General features: G+C 41.6%; 1 protein-coding gene across 4 annotated transcripts in view; it reads left to right on the forward strand.

The window, feature by feature from the left end:
• Nucleotides 1-4,741: 4,741 nt before the first annotated feature.
• PDS5A (PDS5 cohesin associated factor A) overlaps nt 4,742-15,142 on the forward strand; it is a 134,213-nt gene continuing 123,812 nt past the window's right edge. Inside the window, exons 1-2 of one of the 4 annotated variants that reach the window (XM_006068246.3) lie at nt 4,742-4,881; nt 5,737-5,914. In XM_006068246.3, coding sequence (XP_006068308.2) covers nt 5,777-5,914 — 138 coding nt within the window. In that variant the 5' untranslated portion in view covers nt 4,742-4,881; nt 5,737-5,776. Of the gene's footprint in view, nt 4,882-4,963; nt 5,091-5,736; nt 5,915-15,142 lie in introns of those variants that run through there. The other 3 variants (XM_044945969.1, XM_025290141.2, XM_025290142.2) reach the window with 3 other exon arrangements.

The following is a 15,142-nucleotide window of genomic DNA, read 5'->3' on the forward strand; positions in this document are numbered from 1 at the left end:
AATGCCAAAGAATGCTCAAACTACCACACAATTGCACTCATCTCACACGCTAGTAAAGTAATGCTCAAAATTCTCCAAGCCAAGCCTCAGCAATACTTGAACCATGAACTTACTGATGTTCAAGCTGGTTTTAGAAAAGGCAGAGGAACCAGAGATCAAATTGCCAACATCCGATGGATCATGGAAAAAGCAAGAGAGTTCCAGAAAAACATCTATTTCTGCTTTATTGACTGTGCCAAAGCCTTTGACTGTGTGGATCACAATAAACTGTGGAAAATTCTGAAAGAGATGGGAATACCAGACCACCTCATCTGCCTCTTGAGAAATTTGTATGCAGGTCAGGAAGCAACAGTTCGAACTGGACATGGAACAACAGACTGGTTCCAAATAGGAAAAGGAGTCTGTCAAGGCTGTATATTTTCACCCTGTTTATTTAACTTATATGCAGAGTACATCATGAGAAACACTGGACTGGAAGAAACACAAGCTGGAATCAAGATTGCCAGGAGAAATATCAATAACCTCAGATATGCAGATGACACCACCCTTATGGCAGAAAGTGAAGAGGAACTAAAAAGCCTCTTGATGAAAGTGAAAGTGGAGAGTGAAAAAGTTGGCTTAAAGTTCAACATTCAGAAAACGAAGATCATGGCATCCAGTCCCATCACTTCATGGGATATAGATGGGGAAACAGTGGAAACAGTGTCAGACTTTATTTTTTTGGGCTCCAAAATCACTGCAGATGGTGACTGCAGCCATGAAATTAAAAGACATTTACTCCTTGGAAGGAATTATGACCAACCTAGATAGGCCATTCAAAAGAAGAGACATTACTTTGCCAACAAAGGTTCATCTAGTCAAGGCTATGGTTTTTCCAGTAATCATGTATGGATGTGAGAGTTGGCCTGTGAAGAAGGCTGAGTGCCAAAAAATTGATGCTTTTGAACTGTGGTGTTGGAGAAGACTCTTGAGAGTCCCTTGGACTGCAAGGAGATCCAACCAGTCCATTCTGAAGGAGATCAGCCCTGGGATTTCTTTGGAAGGAATGATGCTAAAGCTGAAACTCCAGTACTTTGGCCACCTCATGTGAAGTGTTAACTCATTGGAAAAGACTCTGATGCTGGGAGGGATTAGGGGCAGGAGGAAAAGGGGACGACAGAGGATGAGATGGCTGGATGGCAGAACTGACTCGATGGACGTGAGTCTGGGTGAACTCCGGGAGTTGGTGATGGACAGGGAGGCTTGGCGTGCTGCGATTCATGGGGTCGCAAAGAGTAGGACACGACTGAGCGACTGAACTGAACTGAACTGAACTGATGCAGAGTACATCATGAGAAACACTGGGCTGGAAGAAGCACAAGCTGGAATCAAGATTGCCGGGAGAAATAGCATTAACCTCAGATATGCAGATGACACCACCCTTATGGCAGAAAGTGGAGAGGAACTAAAGAGCCTCTTGATGAAAGTGAAAGAGGAGAGTGAAAAAGTTGGCTTACAGCTCAACATTCAGAAAAATAAGATCATGGCATCTGGTCCCATCACTTCATGGGAAATAGATGGGGAAACAGTGGAAGCAGTGTCAGACTTTATTTTGCTGCTGCTGCTGCTAAGTCGCTTCAGTCGTGTCCGACTCTGTGCGACCCCAGAGACGGAAGCCCACCAGGCTTCCCCGCCCCTGGGATTCTCCAGGCAAGAACACTGGAGTGGGTTGCCATTTCCTTCTCCAATGCATGAAAGTGAAAAGTGAAAAGGAAGTCGCTCAGTCGTGTCTGACTCTTAGCGACCCCATGGACTACAGCCTACCAGGCTCCTCCATCCATGGGATTTTCCAGGCAAGAGTACTGGAGTGGGATGCCATTGCCTTCTCCGGACTTTATTTTGCGGGGCTCCAAAATCACTGCAGATGGTGATTGCAGCCATGAAATTAAAAGACGCTTACTCCTTGGAAGGAAAGTTATGACCAACCTAGATAGCATATTAAAAATCACAGGTATTACTTAGCCAACAAAGGTCCATCTAGTCAAGGCTATGGTTTTTCCAGTAGTCATGTATGGATGTGAGAATTGGACTGTGAAGAAAGCTGAGCACCGAAGAACTGGTGCTTTGGAACTGTGGTGTTGGAGAAGACTCTTGAGAGTCCATTGGACTGCAAGGATATCCAACTGGTCCATCCTAAAGGAAATCAGTCCTGGGTGTTCATTGGAAAGACTGGTGCTGAAACTGAAACTCCAATACTTTGGCCACCTCATGCGAAGAGTTGACTCATTGGGAAAGACCCTGATGCTGGGAGGGATTGGGGAGAGGAGGAGAAGGGGATGACAGAGGATGAAATGGTTGGATGGAATCAGCGACTCAATGGACATGAGTTTGGGTAAACTCCGGGAGTTGGTGATGGACAGGGAGGCCTGGCGTGCTGCGATTCATGGGGTCACAAAGAGTCGGACACGACTGAGCGACTGAACTGAATTAGTTACTGAACTGAACCAGTTACTATTCTAGGCACTTTACAAATGTTAATTTATTTATCCCTCACAATGACCCTCTAAAATAAGAACGATTATCCCTATTTTACGGATGAGGAAAATGAGGCACAAAAAGATTAAGTAGTTTTTCCAAGGTTGCCTAGATCATAGAACATGAATCATATCACTTCTCTTTTTAAAGCACTTCCTTTTCGGAGTATGTGCCAAAGTCTTTCCAAAGGCAGAAGGCCTAAAAGGTTGTATGTGGCCTGCTTCCCCCCTCTTCTATACTTCATTTTCTTCCATAACAATTTATTTATTTTTTTGTCTATCTCTCCACCAATAAATTAAGCTCTAGCACAACAGGCAGGGATCTTTGTTCTCTTTCCCACTACAGATTTTATTCTCAGTGCTCAAAACAATACCTTGTATAGTAGGCCCTCTTCACATAATTGTTCACAAATGAATATATCACTTCTCATTTACTGTAAGTGGAAATGTTTTTTATTTTTTTATTTTATTTTATTATTATTTTTTTTTTTGGAAATGTTTTTTAAAAAGGAAATAAAAACAGAAATTTCAGAATTCCTGCAATTTAGAATTTATAAGTTCAACCTATTTATGTGTTACGATCTTTAGGGCTTACTATCTTTTGAGTGTTTATAAAATCAAACAGTATTAACAATGTAGGTAATTAAAATTACAACTTTATGGATATATACAAAAATCCATTTAGTAATGGGTAAATTACTAATGGCAAGAATGAAAATAAAAATCACTCTTTATTTAAATGTAACAGATTTTTAAAAATCATATGTGAGAGAGCCTAAAAACAGTGTAGGTTTTGGTTAGTTTAACAGTTTGGATGAAGGTTTCTTAATGGATTCTGCCCTAAATGTCTAAGAACAAAGCACTGACTTTTGGGCAGAGTTCTAGCAAATCAGCAACTGTGGTGTGTTAGATTCTGAGATAATTGCTTCCTTGTATATTACTCGAAAAGCAATTCAGTGAGGGCAGCACCTATAATATTTTTAAGATCAAACAAAGAATGTGGAAAAGACCAATTAACAGCCATCAAGAATAATTTAAATAATCCGGTATCATTGTAAACTACAACAGCGATCAGTTTCAAGAGCTGCAGACTATTTCAAATTATTTTCTCTTTTTAACTTCATCTTTGGAAATTTATATGTGCTCCCGAAGTTCATTTGCTTCAGTTTTTTATTTTAAACTGTTCAAACACCACTGCATTGGGTTTTCCTTTGGATGAAAGAAAAAGCTATCCTTTGGTATATTAAAAAAATTTTTTTTAATTAGTTACTCCATATTCATAAGACTTAGCTATCCAGTTTGTAAACAGGCTTATTTCTGAATTCCAGTCTCAGAAATCCTGATTTTCTAGGTTTGGGAGTGCAGTCCAGGAAATTTCGTCTATTCTTTGAGAACTACTCGACTCAGTGCAATTTACATATTTTGCAGTTTTCAAAATATTAATTTTAGACATGTAAAGAGGAGAGGGCAAACTCTGGTGGCTGTCAAAAGAAACAAGAATGAGCAGCACACGTTGTGCCATGTTGCAAAACTTTTCCTCAGGTTGCAGATCTTCTGTCCCTGGGGAGGAAATCAGTTTATTATCACCGAGTAATTAACCATTTTTCAACCATTTCCATCCACGTCGTTTAGGATGAATCCCAAAAGTCATGAACTCATCTCCGCGGCAAACGGTAATAAACTCCGTTCATCCAACTTGGCCCCAAAAGGCCGTGGGCGCCGAGTCGCTTCCCGCCAGCCAGGCTCCTCCTCTGCTCGCCTTTTGGGTCCGGTCCTCCCGAAGGCGCTCGGTGCGGCAGGTCTTGGCGCCAACCGGGTGGCGGCGCTGTTTGCCCCGCGCGCCGCCGCTTGAGGCCCGAGGGAGGCGGAGGCAAGGCCGGCGGAGGAAGGGGCGGGAGCGAGGCGCGCGCCCTGCTCTCGCGTGCTCTCGCACCGCTCGCGTGACCCGTCGGTGTGTGAGAGAGGCGCCGGCTGCCGGGAGCACGGACGGCCGCGCGCGCGCCGCTGCTAGGGGCGTCCGGGTCCGGGTCGGCGGACCCGGCCGGCGCGAGGTGCTGGCGGGCGGGCAGCCGGGGTCCGGGGCGGACACACGCGCACACGCTCCCGGAGGAGCCTTCTCCGAGGCTGCTCTTCCTCTGCCAGACGGAGAGCGGCAGTGTCTCCCCGCCCAGCTCTCACTCGCCCCGCGTCTCCCCCCGCGGCGACTGCTCCTCCTCGGCACCGCCAGCCCCAGCGCCGCTCCGGGGCGGGCGGCGGCGGCGGCGGGACCCGCGGAGCCGCTTTGTGTGCAGCCCGGAGAGGGGCGGCGGCGCAACCACCTGACAGAGGCCCGGGCGCTCGATGCACCTTCCGCCCGCATGAGGAGGAGGTAAAGGCGGCGGCGGCTCGGCTCCCGCCCTCGGCTGGGGAGGGAGGGGACGGAAGGGGAGACCGGAGAGGGGGGGCGCAGGACTGAGGCCCGGCGGGGCTGCCTGGAGGTGCCGATAAGGCCTCGGCGGCACCGGACTGCGCCGAGTGGCCGGGGGCGAGAGAAGCCTCCGGGGTCCCTGAGCCGAAGTTGAAGGAACAAAATGTGAAGTGCGGAGCCGCGTCAGCCGCTTCCTGGCTTGGGGTTCGGGGTGGAGGGCAGCTTATTTTCCCCTCCCGCGGGGGTGAGGGACCGGGACACGGGAGGGGCGGGAGCGTGGCGGGGACACCTGGGGTCCCGCAGCTTTGCCCGGCAAGGGCGTAGGTTCCCAGGAGCCGCCGTTGCGTGTAGGTCCCGTTGGGTCCCTAGTTTTGCGGCCTAAGCCGAGCCCTATAGGCCTCGCGTCTCCTTTCCCGGAGGGGACCGGCCGGGTGGGGATTCAAGGCTTCTCTCTGACCGAGCCGGGGCCTTAGGGGCCTCGCTGGGCTCTCAAAGCCTCCAAACTTCGGACCGCGGTGCTTGGGGGTGGGTTTCATTGTGAAAGGAGGAATGGGAAACTCCTGGCTCTGCTCGGCGCTTCCCGCGGCCGCCGGTGCCGGGGAGCCCGGAGGGCCCCGGGTTGGCGGGGCCCGCGTGGGTGGGGGCGGCAAGGCGGCCACCAGGGTCTAAGCCCCGGGAACGAGCGGGTAGGGGGCCCGCCGCGGAGCCCCCGGCCTCCCTGGAGAAATGACCCTTTGCAGATTAGGATTTTTGAAATGAAAAAAGAGGTTACAAAGTCGCCCCTTTCCCGCTGAACTTTTGTTTTCTGACCGATAGAGGCCGGTAGAGGACTGGGAAAGAAAAGTTGTCCCCCAGGATGGACTTCACCGCGCAGCCCAAGCCTGCCACTGCCCTCTGTGGCGTCGTGAGTGCCGACGGGAAGATCGCTTACCCTCCGGGGGTTAAGGAGATCACCGACAAGATCACCACGGACGAAATGATCAAACGACTGAAGGTAAGTTTCTCTGGACAGAATGTTCACACTTCAGACGTTTGTGGTCGGAGGTGCTCTGTCTTGTGGTATTACTGCTCTGCTGGGTCTGGCCTTAAGTTTCACCTACCAGGTTTTTGTTTTGTTTTTTAAGATATTTTACGTCTTTTATCTCCTCTGAAAGGTATTGTTCTGTCTTGGCTGTATCATTGAATAGTATCTCTGTTAAGGACATAATCATTATGAGAAATTAAAAGCGTTATATATGTGATATTTTTTAATTTTACTGTTTTTTTCTCTAAGTATAAAAACTCGAGTATTTTTTAAGGTTTTTTGTCTAGAAATATTTTTGAGAATACTATTCAAAGTAGCTTGCAGCTTTAAAGGTAGGCAATAATTTGCCTAGGAAGGTTTTCATCAGCTTCTAGGAGACTGATTCAAGTGCAAAATGCATTTTAAAAATTACCACAATTTTCTAATATCCAAAAACTTAAATATGTAAGTAGTATGATTAAACTTTAACAGAAAGTACTGACTTTTCAAAAAGGCTTGAAGTAGAGTGATGGCTTATTTTCACATGTTCAAAGGGGTTTTAGGGACAGTGATTATGGCTTATTTTATAAGGTGTCAGCTTATTTTTAAACATGGTGGTCCTAACGTGAAGGTTGTAAGTTTCAACCTTTAGGTAAGTTAATTTTTTGTTTTCTGTTGCATGGTTATAGATTGTGGCCACAGCCTTACAGAGTAAGTGTTACTCTTATTATGGGATCAGCTTGATGCAGTAATTCTCAACCACTGCATCTTTGACCCCTAAGGAACATTTGGCAGTGCTGAAGACATTTTTTTTTTGGTCACCGTTGGGGGCTGGATTGAAATAGGAGAAGACTGGAGACGGGGAGTCCAGCTAGGAGACTGTTAAACTGTAGTCTAGGTCAAAGATGTTGAAATCATGAAGTGGGGCTATGATAGTGGGAATAGAGAGATAGGGAACAATCCAAGAGACATTTCAGAGTTCTACTGATCAGTTGGAGTGTGTGGAAGGTGAGGAAAGCAACAGTATTGGCACCTTGCCAGTCTTCCCCTTGGGCAACTTGTTGAAATGTATTTTAGAAAATAATCTTGCCCCTTTGCTGTTAGAATTTAGTATAGTGCCTGGTAAATGTTTACAGTGTTGTCAGTGATTAATATTTAAAAGTGTTCCTGTAGTTTGTTTTTAAAAATCTAGTTGGATCCTACAATTTGCTGCCCATGTGAAAGGAATAGGACACAATACCTTACATCAAAATAAATCTTGATACTAAAGATTGTATATGAAGTGAGGGTGCTTAATTGATGCTTCTTAAGGTTGTACTATTATTGTTTTAAATTTTTGAGATGTTGAAATGTGAATTATGAAATACAGATTAAGTAAAATTGTAGATCTTTCTATTATTTTCATATTAAGAATATGGAGACCTTGAATTCTGGTGATGGATAATCTGGTTTTTAAAAAGTTATGATTGTATATACATCTTCTGTTTGAAAGTAGATTAAATGTCAGAAGTATTTTTTAACTAAATTGACAGTCTAGAATGAGCATATGGTTAGAATATTCATTTGTTATCAGGTCTTTTGGAAGTTAAATTTGATATACATATTAATCAATTTGAATGTCCTATTGCTAAAATGTTGTTTTTTCAAGAATTCTTAATGATTTTGTCTTCCTCCTGCCTTTGTAAGGCGATTTTGACTTTGTACTTTTTAGGAAGGAGCTATGCTCACCACTGTACCACCAAAGCAGGCTGTACTTTTTAGGGATCCATCTTTAGTAAAAGTATTACTGTCTTACTAGTATAGATTTTAAATAATATCTAGCTATATTTTTGATAATTTTTGTGTTATTTGTGGGTAACTTGTATAAATTCAATAGTTTATTATTATTATAGCAACAGTGTTCAAATATTGTGAGGAAGAGGGCTTAAAGTCTAGTAAAACCCTGGTCAGTAGAATTCAGAGGTGTTTAGTCCATTTTCTTCATTTTTCAAGAATAGAACAAGCATTTAACATTTAGGAGGATTCTAAAAGAAATTCCAGAACTCCTTTTATTTCACAAATAATAAAAGTTAGACCCAAAGTGGCCAAATAACATTTACCAAGATCAGTCATGGGACTGGTTAGTGGCAGAGCCAGGCCAATAGCATCATGTATCTTTTTATTCTTATGGCTGCTTTCTTGTAAGGAATCTAAAGGAAGTTGATCAAGGAAGCTGTGATTTTTATCATGCAGTGGAAAACGGTAAAGTGAAAAGGGGGAGGGAACTAATGAGAGTTAACTTGGTCTTTTGCAGGGAAATATGGGACAGCATTTTGTGTTCTTAACATTAGAGAGAAACTATTGTGGCGCTTTCAAGGTTTCTTGAAAGTAATTCTTAGAGTATGTCTTTGAAAAAGCTAAGACATACTTTTGTATTTTATAAGTTTTCATTTCTATTTACAAGGAACTACTCTGTTTTTACATCTAGTTACACTACCATTCTGTCAATTCCTTAAACATGCCATGTTCATTTCTGCCTAGACAGATTTTAAATTATGTAACCCATATACGTACTCTTCCTCCCATTTCATTAAGGGAAGTCTCTTAGATTTCCTGTTATATACTCTTTTAATCCCTTCATGTCACTTGTTACAGATGTGATATTACATTTATGCTTGTGTTTATTTGGTTTGTGTCCTCAGCTTCTCTGTAAGCTTCATAAATACATCTGTTTGTTTACTTGTATATCCTCCCAGTGCTTAGTTTGTATGTGTGTGTGCTCAGTCATGTCCAACTCTTTGCAATGCCATGAATGTAACCTACCAGGCTCCTCTGGCGGTGGAATTTCCCAGGCAGAAATACTGGAGTGGGTAGCCATTTCCTACTCCAGGGTATCTTCCTGACCCAGGGATTGAACCTGCATCCCCTGTGTGTCCTCTATGGCAGGTGGATTTTTTTTACCACTGCACCACCTGGGAACCCCACAGTTAGGTGCTCAACATATATTTGTTGAATGAATGAATAAATAATATGTATTAATATTGGTTTAGAGGAGTATTCTTATTTTTGAAAATGAAGGATGACTTGAAAATATTTTGAATTGCAACTAAGTACTTTATCTGAGATTGCATACTAGAGATGATAAAGTAGATATTTATAATTTTAGAACTAGAAGGTAGCTTATAAGTTATTTGGTTTTGTTCAACTTTTCCAGATAAAGAAACTGATTCTGAGAGGTTGTGACCAACCCTAGTAACATAAAGCTGAAAACTATCATTAATGATTTTGTTATTTAGATCAGTTATAGAAATATTAAAAGCCATATAAAAGTTACCTGTTTGAAAGGATAGCAGACATTTTTTAATACCAGTGTTACATTAAGCGTCAAGATAGGTAGTTCACAAATACCTTCCTCCTGTTTAAGTAAGGATTCTGAAACGAATGCAGGAGTCATGTCTGATAAGTTTTGTAACACATTCAAGATACACCTATAAACAGTATTGTACAAATTCCATTAAGTGCTTCTGCCCATGGGCTGTTATACAGTCTATCTCAGGTCACGTATTACAAGGCTATATGCTACATATTATTTTTTCTTCTGTTCCTGCTATTTTCTGAGTGGGAGGCCCTAAAAGCCTTGGTTTTTAAAGGAAGGTAGGTATTAGGATGAAGTTTGTTACTTATATCCATTTCTGTTACCTGCTTTCAGAGTTCAGTGCCCCAGACAGGTCTCTAGCTACAACTCCATACCCCAAATACTTACTACCTTGATGCTAAGAATTAGGAAAGATCTTGTAGCTAGAGACCTGTCTGGGGCACTGAACTCTGAAAGCAGTATAAAACTGTATTATTTAGAGTTTTATTATTCTGAAAATGTCCCCCATTTTTCTCCCACTAGGTGTTACTTCCGTGTTTTCTTTGTATTTTTCTATAATCTTTCTCTTTGTGTCTGTCATTCTCCCTCTTCCCCATGCTCTCACTTCTGCTTTCTGTAGTCTGGCCTGTGGGATACTTTAATATGAGTTAAGATATGGTGGGCTTGATTTAGGTAGAACACTCCCTTTTCTCCTAAGAACCTAGGTTGGAAGAGGGGAAGAATAGATTGCAGGAAGACCATGAATTCTTTCCTTTTCCTTCACCTCAGGTGGACCTCAGAAATACTTGATTGGGTTATAATCATTTTCACTTGCATAAATGATTTTTTATTTATTCCTACTTGCCACGTGGTATGCTAATTTTATAGGTAGTGTATAATTTCAAGTCTGGATTTCATCTATATATTTTATTTTAATAAATGTATTGCAGAAGATTGTGCTAAGAAAATAAGAAATTAAATGGAGAGGCAAGATTTCTTAAAATGAAGTCCTAATATCTGGCCAGTATACATTTGTGAAGTAATGCTTCATGCAGTGCAGCTTTTATTTTAAATTTCCATTTGCATAGAGGAATTGTTCTAGTTATCAGCTGGTGTTTAACAAGCTACCCCTAAACCTAATAGTTTAAAACAGCAACTTTTAAAAACCTTATTGTGGTAAATAAAATACATATAAAATTTGCTATTTTAATCATCTTTAAGTGTATAGTTCAGTGCCATAGTTCCAAAGTGCAGTGCAGAGTTCCAAAGAATAGCAAGGAGAGATGAGAAAGCCTTCCTCAGCGATCAGTACAAAGAAATAGAGGAAAACAATAGAATGGAAAAGACTAGAGATCTTTAAGAAAATTAGAGATACCAAGGGAACATTTCATGCAAAGATGGGCACAATAAAGGACAAGAATATTATGGACCTAAGAGAAGCAGAAGATATTAAGAAGAGGTGGCAAGAATACCCAGAAGAACTATACAAAAAAGATCTTCATGTCCCAGATAAGATGATGGTGTGATTGCCACCTAAAGCCAGACATCCTGCAGTGCTAAGTCAAGTGGGCCTTAGGAAGCATCACTACGAGCAAAGCTAGTGGAGGTGATGGATTTCAGTTGAGCTATTTCAAATCCTAAAAGATGATGCTGTGAAAGTGCTGCACTCAATATGCCAACAAATTTGGAAAACTCAGCAGTGACCACAGGACTGGAAAAGGCCAGTTTTCATTCCAATCCCAAAGAAAGACAATGCCAAAGAATGTTCAAACTGCTGCACAATTGCACTCATCTCACATGCTAGCAAAATAATGCTCAGAATTCTCCAAGCAAGGCTTCAATAGTACGTGAACCGTGAACTTGCAGATATTCAAGCTGGATTTAGAAAAGGGAGAGGAAGCAGAGATCAAATTGCCAACATCCGCTGAATCATCAAAAAAGAAAGAGACTTCCAGAAAAACATCTGCTTTATTGACTACACCAAAGCCTTTGACTGTGTGGATCACAACAAAATGTAGAAAGTTCTTCAAGAGATGGGAATACCAGACCACCTCACCTGCCTCCTGAGAAAACTGTATGCAGATCAAGAAGCAACAGTTAGAACCGGACATGGAACAACTGACTGGTTCCAAATCATGAAAGGAGTATGTCAAGGCTATATATTGTCACCCTGCTTATTTAACTTATATGCAGAGTGCATCATGTGAAATGATGGGCTGGATGAAGCAGAAGCTAGAATCAAGATTGCTGGGAGAAATATCAATAACCTCAGATATGCAGATGACACCACCTTTATGGCAGAAAGCAAAGAGGAACTAAAGAGCCTCTTGATGAAAGTGAAAGAGAAGAGTGAAAAAGTTGGCTTAAAACTCAACATTCAAACAACGAAGATCATGGCATCCGGTCCCATCGCTTCATGGCAAATAGATGGGGAAACAATGGAAACAGTGAGAAACTTTATCTTGGGGGGCTCCAGAATCACTGCAGATGATGACTGCAGCCATGAAATTAGAAGACAGTTGCTCCTTGGAAGAAAAGCTATGACCAACCTAGACAGCATATTTAAAAGCAGAGACATTACCTTGCCAACAAAGGTCCATCTAGTCAAAGCTATAGGCTTTCCAGTGGTCATGTATGGATGTGAGAGTTGGATAATAAAGAAAGCTGAGCGCCAAAGAATTGATGCTTTTGATCTGTGGTGTTGGAGAAGACTCTTGAGAGTCCCTTAGACTTCAAGGAGATCCAACCAGTCCATCCTAAAGGAAATCAGTCCTGAATATTCATTGGAAGGACTGAAGCTGAAGCTCCAATACTTTGGCCACCTGATGCGAAGAACTGACTCATTGGAAAAGACTGATGCTGGGAAGAATTGAAGGCAAAAAGAGAAGGGCATTGCAGAGAATGAGATGTTTGGATGGCATCACCGACTCGATGGACATGAGTTTGAACAAGCTCCAGGAGTTGGTAAAGGACAGGGAGGCCTTGCATGCTGCAGTCCATGGGACTACAAAGAGTCGGACTCAACTGAGTGACTGAACTGAGCTCAGTGCCTTAAGTACATTCACGTTGTTGTGCAGCCTCATCACCATCCCTTCAAAACTTTTCATCATCCTTACCTGAACTCTGAACCCATTAAACTAGAACTCTATTCCCCACTTCCCCCAGCCCAGGCGACCACTTTCTACCTGTCTTTATGAATTTGACTACTCTAGGAGCCTTGTATCAGTTTAGTTGCTCAGTTGTGTCCAACTCTTTGCGACCGCATGGACTGCAGCATGCCAGGCTGCATCACCAACTCCTGGAGTTTACTCAGACTCACGTCCATTGAGTCAAGTGATGCCATCCAACCATCTCATGCTTTGTCGTATAAATGGGATCATATTACTGCTTTTGTGGCTGGCTTATTCACTTGGCATAATGTCTTCAGGGTTTATCTGTTCTTGCAGTATGTGTCAGAATTCACATATATAACACCTTTTGTTTATCCTTTCATTCTTTGATGGTCACTTGGGTGGCTTCCACCTTTTACCTACAGTCAGCAACTTTTCTTCCTATCTCACAGTTCTGTGGATCAGAAATTTGGGCCAGACTTGGCTTTCTGCTCCACATTACGTACTAGGGTCCCTCAGTGGTATTCAGCTGGTGATTAGACTGGTCTAATGTGTACACACTGGCTTCTCTCAAACACTTGGTGCCGTGGTAGGAACAGCTGAAAGGCTGGACTCAACTTGGCCCTTCTTTCTGGGTATTATGTAGTGTTAAGGCTTTTCCACATGGTTTCTCCAGCAGGGTAGTTGAGCTCAGTTTTCCAAGACACTCCGGAGGAATTTGTCAGCACTTTTAAAAGACTTTATTCAGAATTGGCCTTGACATTTCTACCTTAGTCTACTGTTAACATATTCATAGCCCAGCTCGCATTCAAGGGGAGAAAAATTGACCTAACTTCTCAATGGAAGAAGTAGAAAAGAATTTGTGACTGTCTTTAATCTACCATAGGAGCTCTCACGACAAATCAAAGGATACTACACTTTGTAGTTACATTCATACATTTGAAAAACATTTAATCTCAAAAAACAACAGTTTATACTTTCAGCGAATTTACTGGATCTATAAAATGTATTTTATTAAATTACTGTAACAAGTTACTGTAAGAAAAAAGTTGTAGGAATTCTTTATATGCTAGTTTGGGAAAAATTATGAAGGAGGCTCATGATTTGATCCTAGAACTTGTTTCTTATATTACTTGAATTCTTCTTACTAGAAAGTACTACTGGTCAATCATAATGATGATCCCCCCTTCTCTCTCTCTTTTTTTTTTTAACCCCATTTTAATATCTTCTTTTGAGACATTTTATCCCTCTAAAAATTTTGGAAAAATTGCACCTTAAACACTCATATCCCTTCACTTAGATTCACTAGTTGTTAACATTTTGTCACTTTTGCTTTCATGCACACACACACAAACACACGTGGAGGGAGACAGGTGTAACACACTATTTTGTTGGAAAGTTACTTGCATACATCTTGAGATTCCACCTCTGAATGCTTCAGCAGTCTTAGTATAAGCTAATGTCTTAGTCTAAAGACATTCTCTTACTTTATAACAATGATCATTATCATATTCTACGAATTTAACATCGACATAATGATATCTGTTATACTGTCCATAATAAAATTCTCTGAATTGCCCTAAAACTTATTTTTTCAAAATTGAATTTTTCATATCTTTTTTCTTTGTTGTTAAAGTCTAATGGTGTATGATATCTATCTTCCTTGTGAAATTGTACCTTTTATTATTAAAAATATTCATCTTTGTTTCATTTAAAATAAATAAATTTTTTTTAAAGGAAAAAAAATTGAATTTTTCTTCCTCTGTCCAATTTCCAATATAGGATCCCATGCATTTATCATGTCTCTTTTGTCTCCTTTAATCTAGAAGGACCTCTCATTTTTGGGGGGAGTGTTGTTCATGACATTTTTTGAAGCATTTGTCCTACAAGAGTTAGTAATCTGTTTTGTCTCATTTCCTTATGCTTAGATTCAAGTTGAACCTTTTTTGCAAGTGTACTATGCAATCAGTGGTATATAGTTACCTTTGCATCATATCAGGAGGCATGTAATGCCAAATTTTGTTGTATTGACTATGCTAAGTTTGATCACTTGGGTACAGTTGGCCAGCTTTGCATTGTAAAGGTACTTCTCCCACTTGCAGTTAATAAGTAATTTTTAAACTAATAAATAGTTTGTGAGAATAATTTGTTTTCAACCATTCTTAACTTTTTTTAAAAACAGTGAACTTTTATTTATTTTACTTTTGGCTGCACTGGGTCTTCATTGCTGCATGCGGGCTTTCTCTAGTTGTCATAAGTGGGAGCTACTCTCTAGTTGCAGTGCAGGCTAGGGCACTTGGACATCAGTAGTTCTGGTCAGTGGGCTTAGCTGCTCCGAAGCATATGGAATCTTCCCTGACCAGGGATCAAACCTGTGTCTCCTGCATTGGATGGCAGATTCTTAACTACTGGACCACCAGGGAAGTCCTTACTCAACTGTTTTAGCACCCACTTTGATGGTTATAAAATATTGCCCTTTTTGATTCTGTCATTCCTTTCACATTAGCTGGCATTCTTCTGTAGAGAAGACCCTGCCCCTGTTTAAAAAACAAAATCACTCATAGATTCTTTGTTCAGTGCCTTATAGTCCATTTTATTCCTTTGAGAGTCAGATTGTCCCAGATGAGCATCCTTGCTTTCCTGTCTTTTGAAGCATCTAGTGTCTTTTTGACATGTCTTTCTATGAGTCTTTGAGTACTTCTTTGTTTTCTGGTACAAGATGTTCACCTTCTGCTTCCCTTTCCCAGATTTGGATAGATTTTTTCCAAAGAACCT

This window comes from Bubalus bubalis, chromosome 7 (assembly GCF_019923935.1).
Source record: "Bubalus bubalis isolate 160015118507 breed Murrah chromosome 7, NDDB_SH_1, whole genome shotgun sequence".
Lineage (NCBI taxonomy): Eukaryota > Metazoa > Chordata > Mammalia > Artiodactyla > Bovidae > Bubalus > Bubalus bubalis.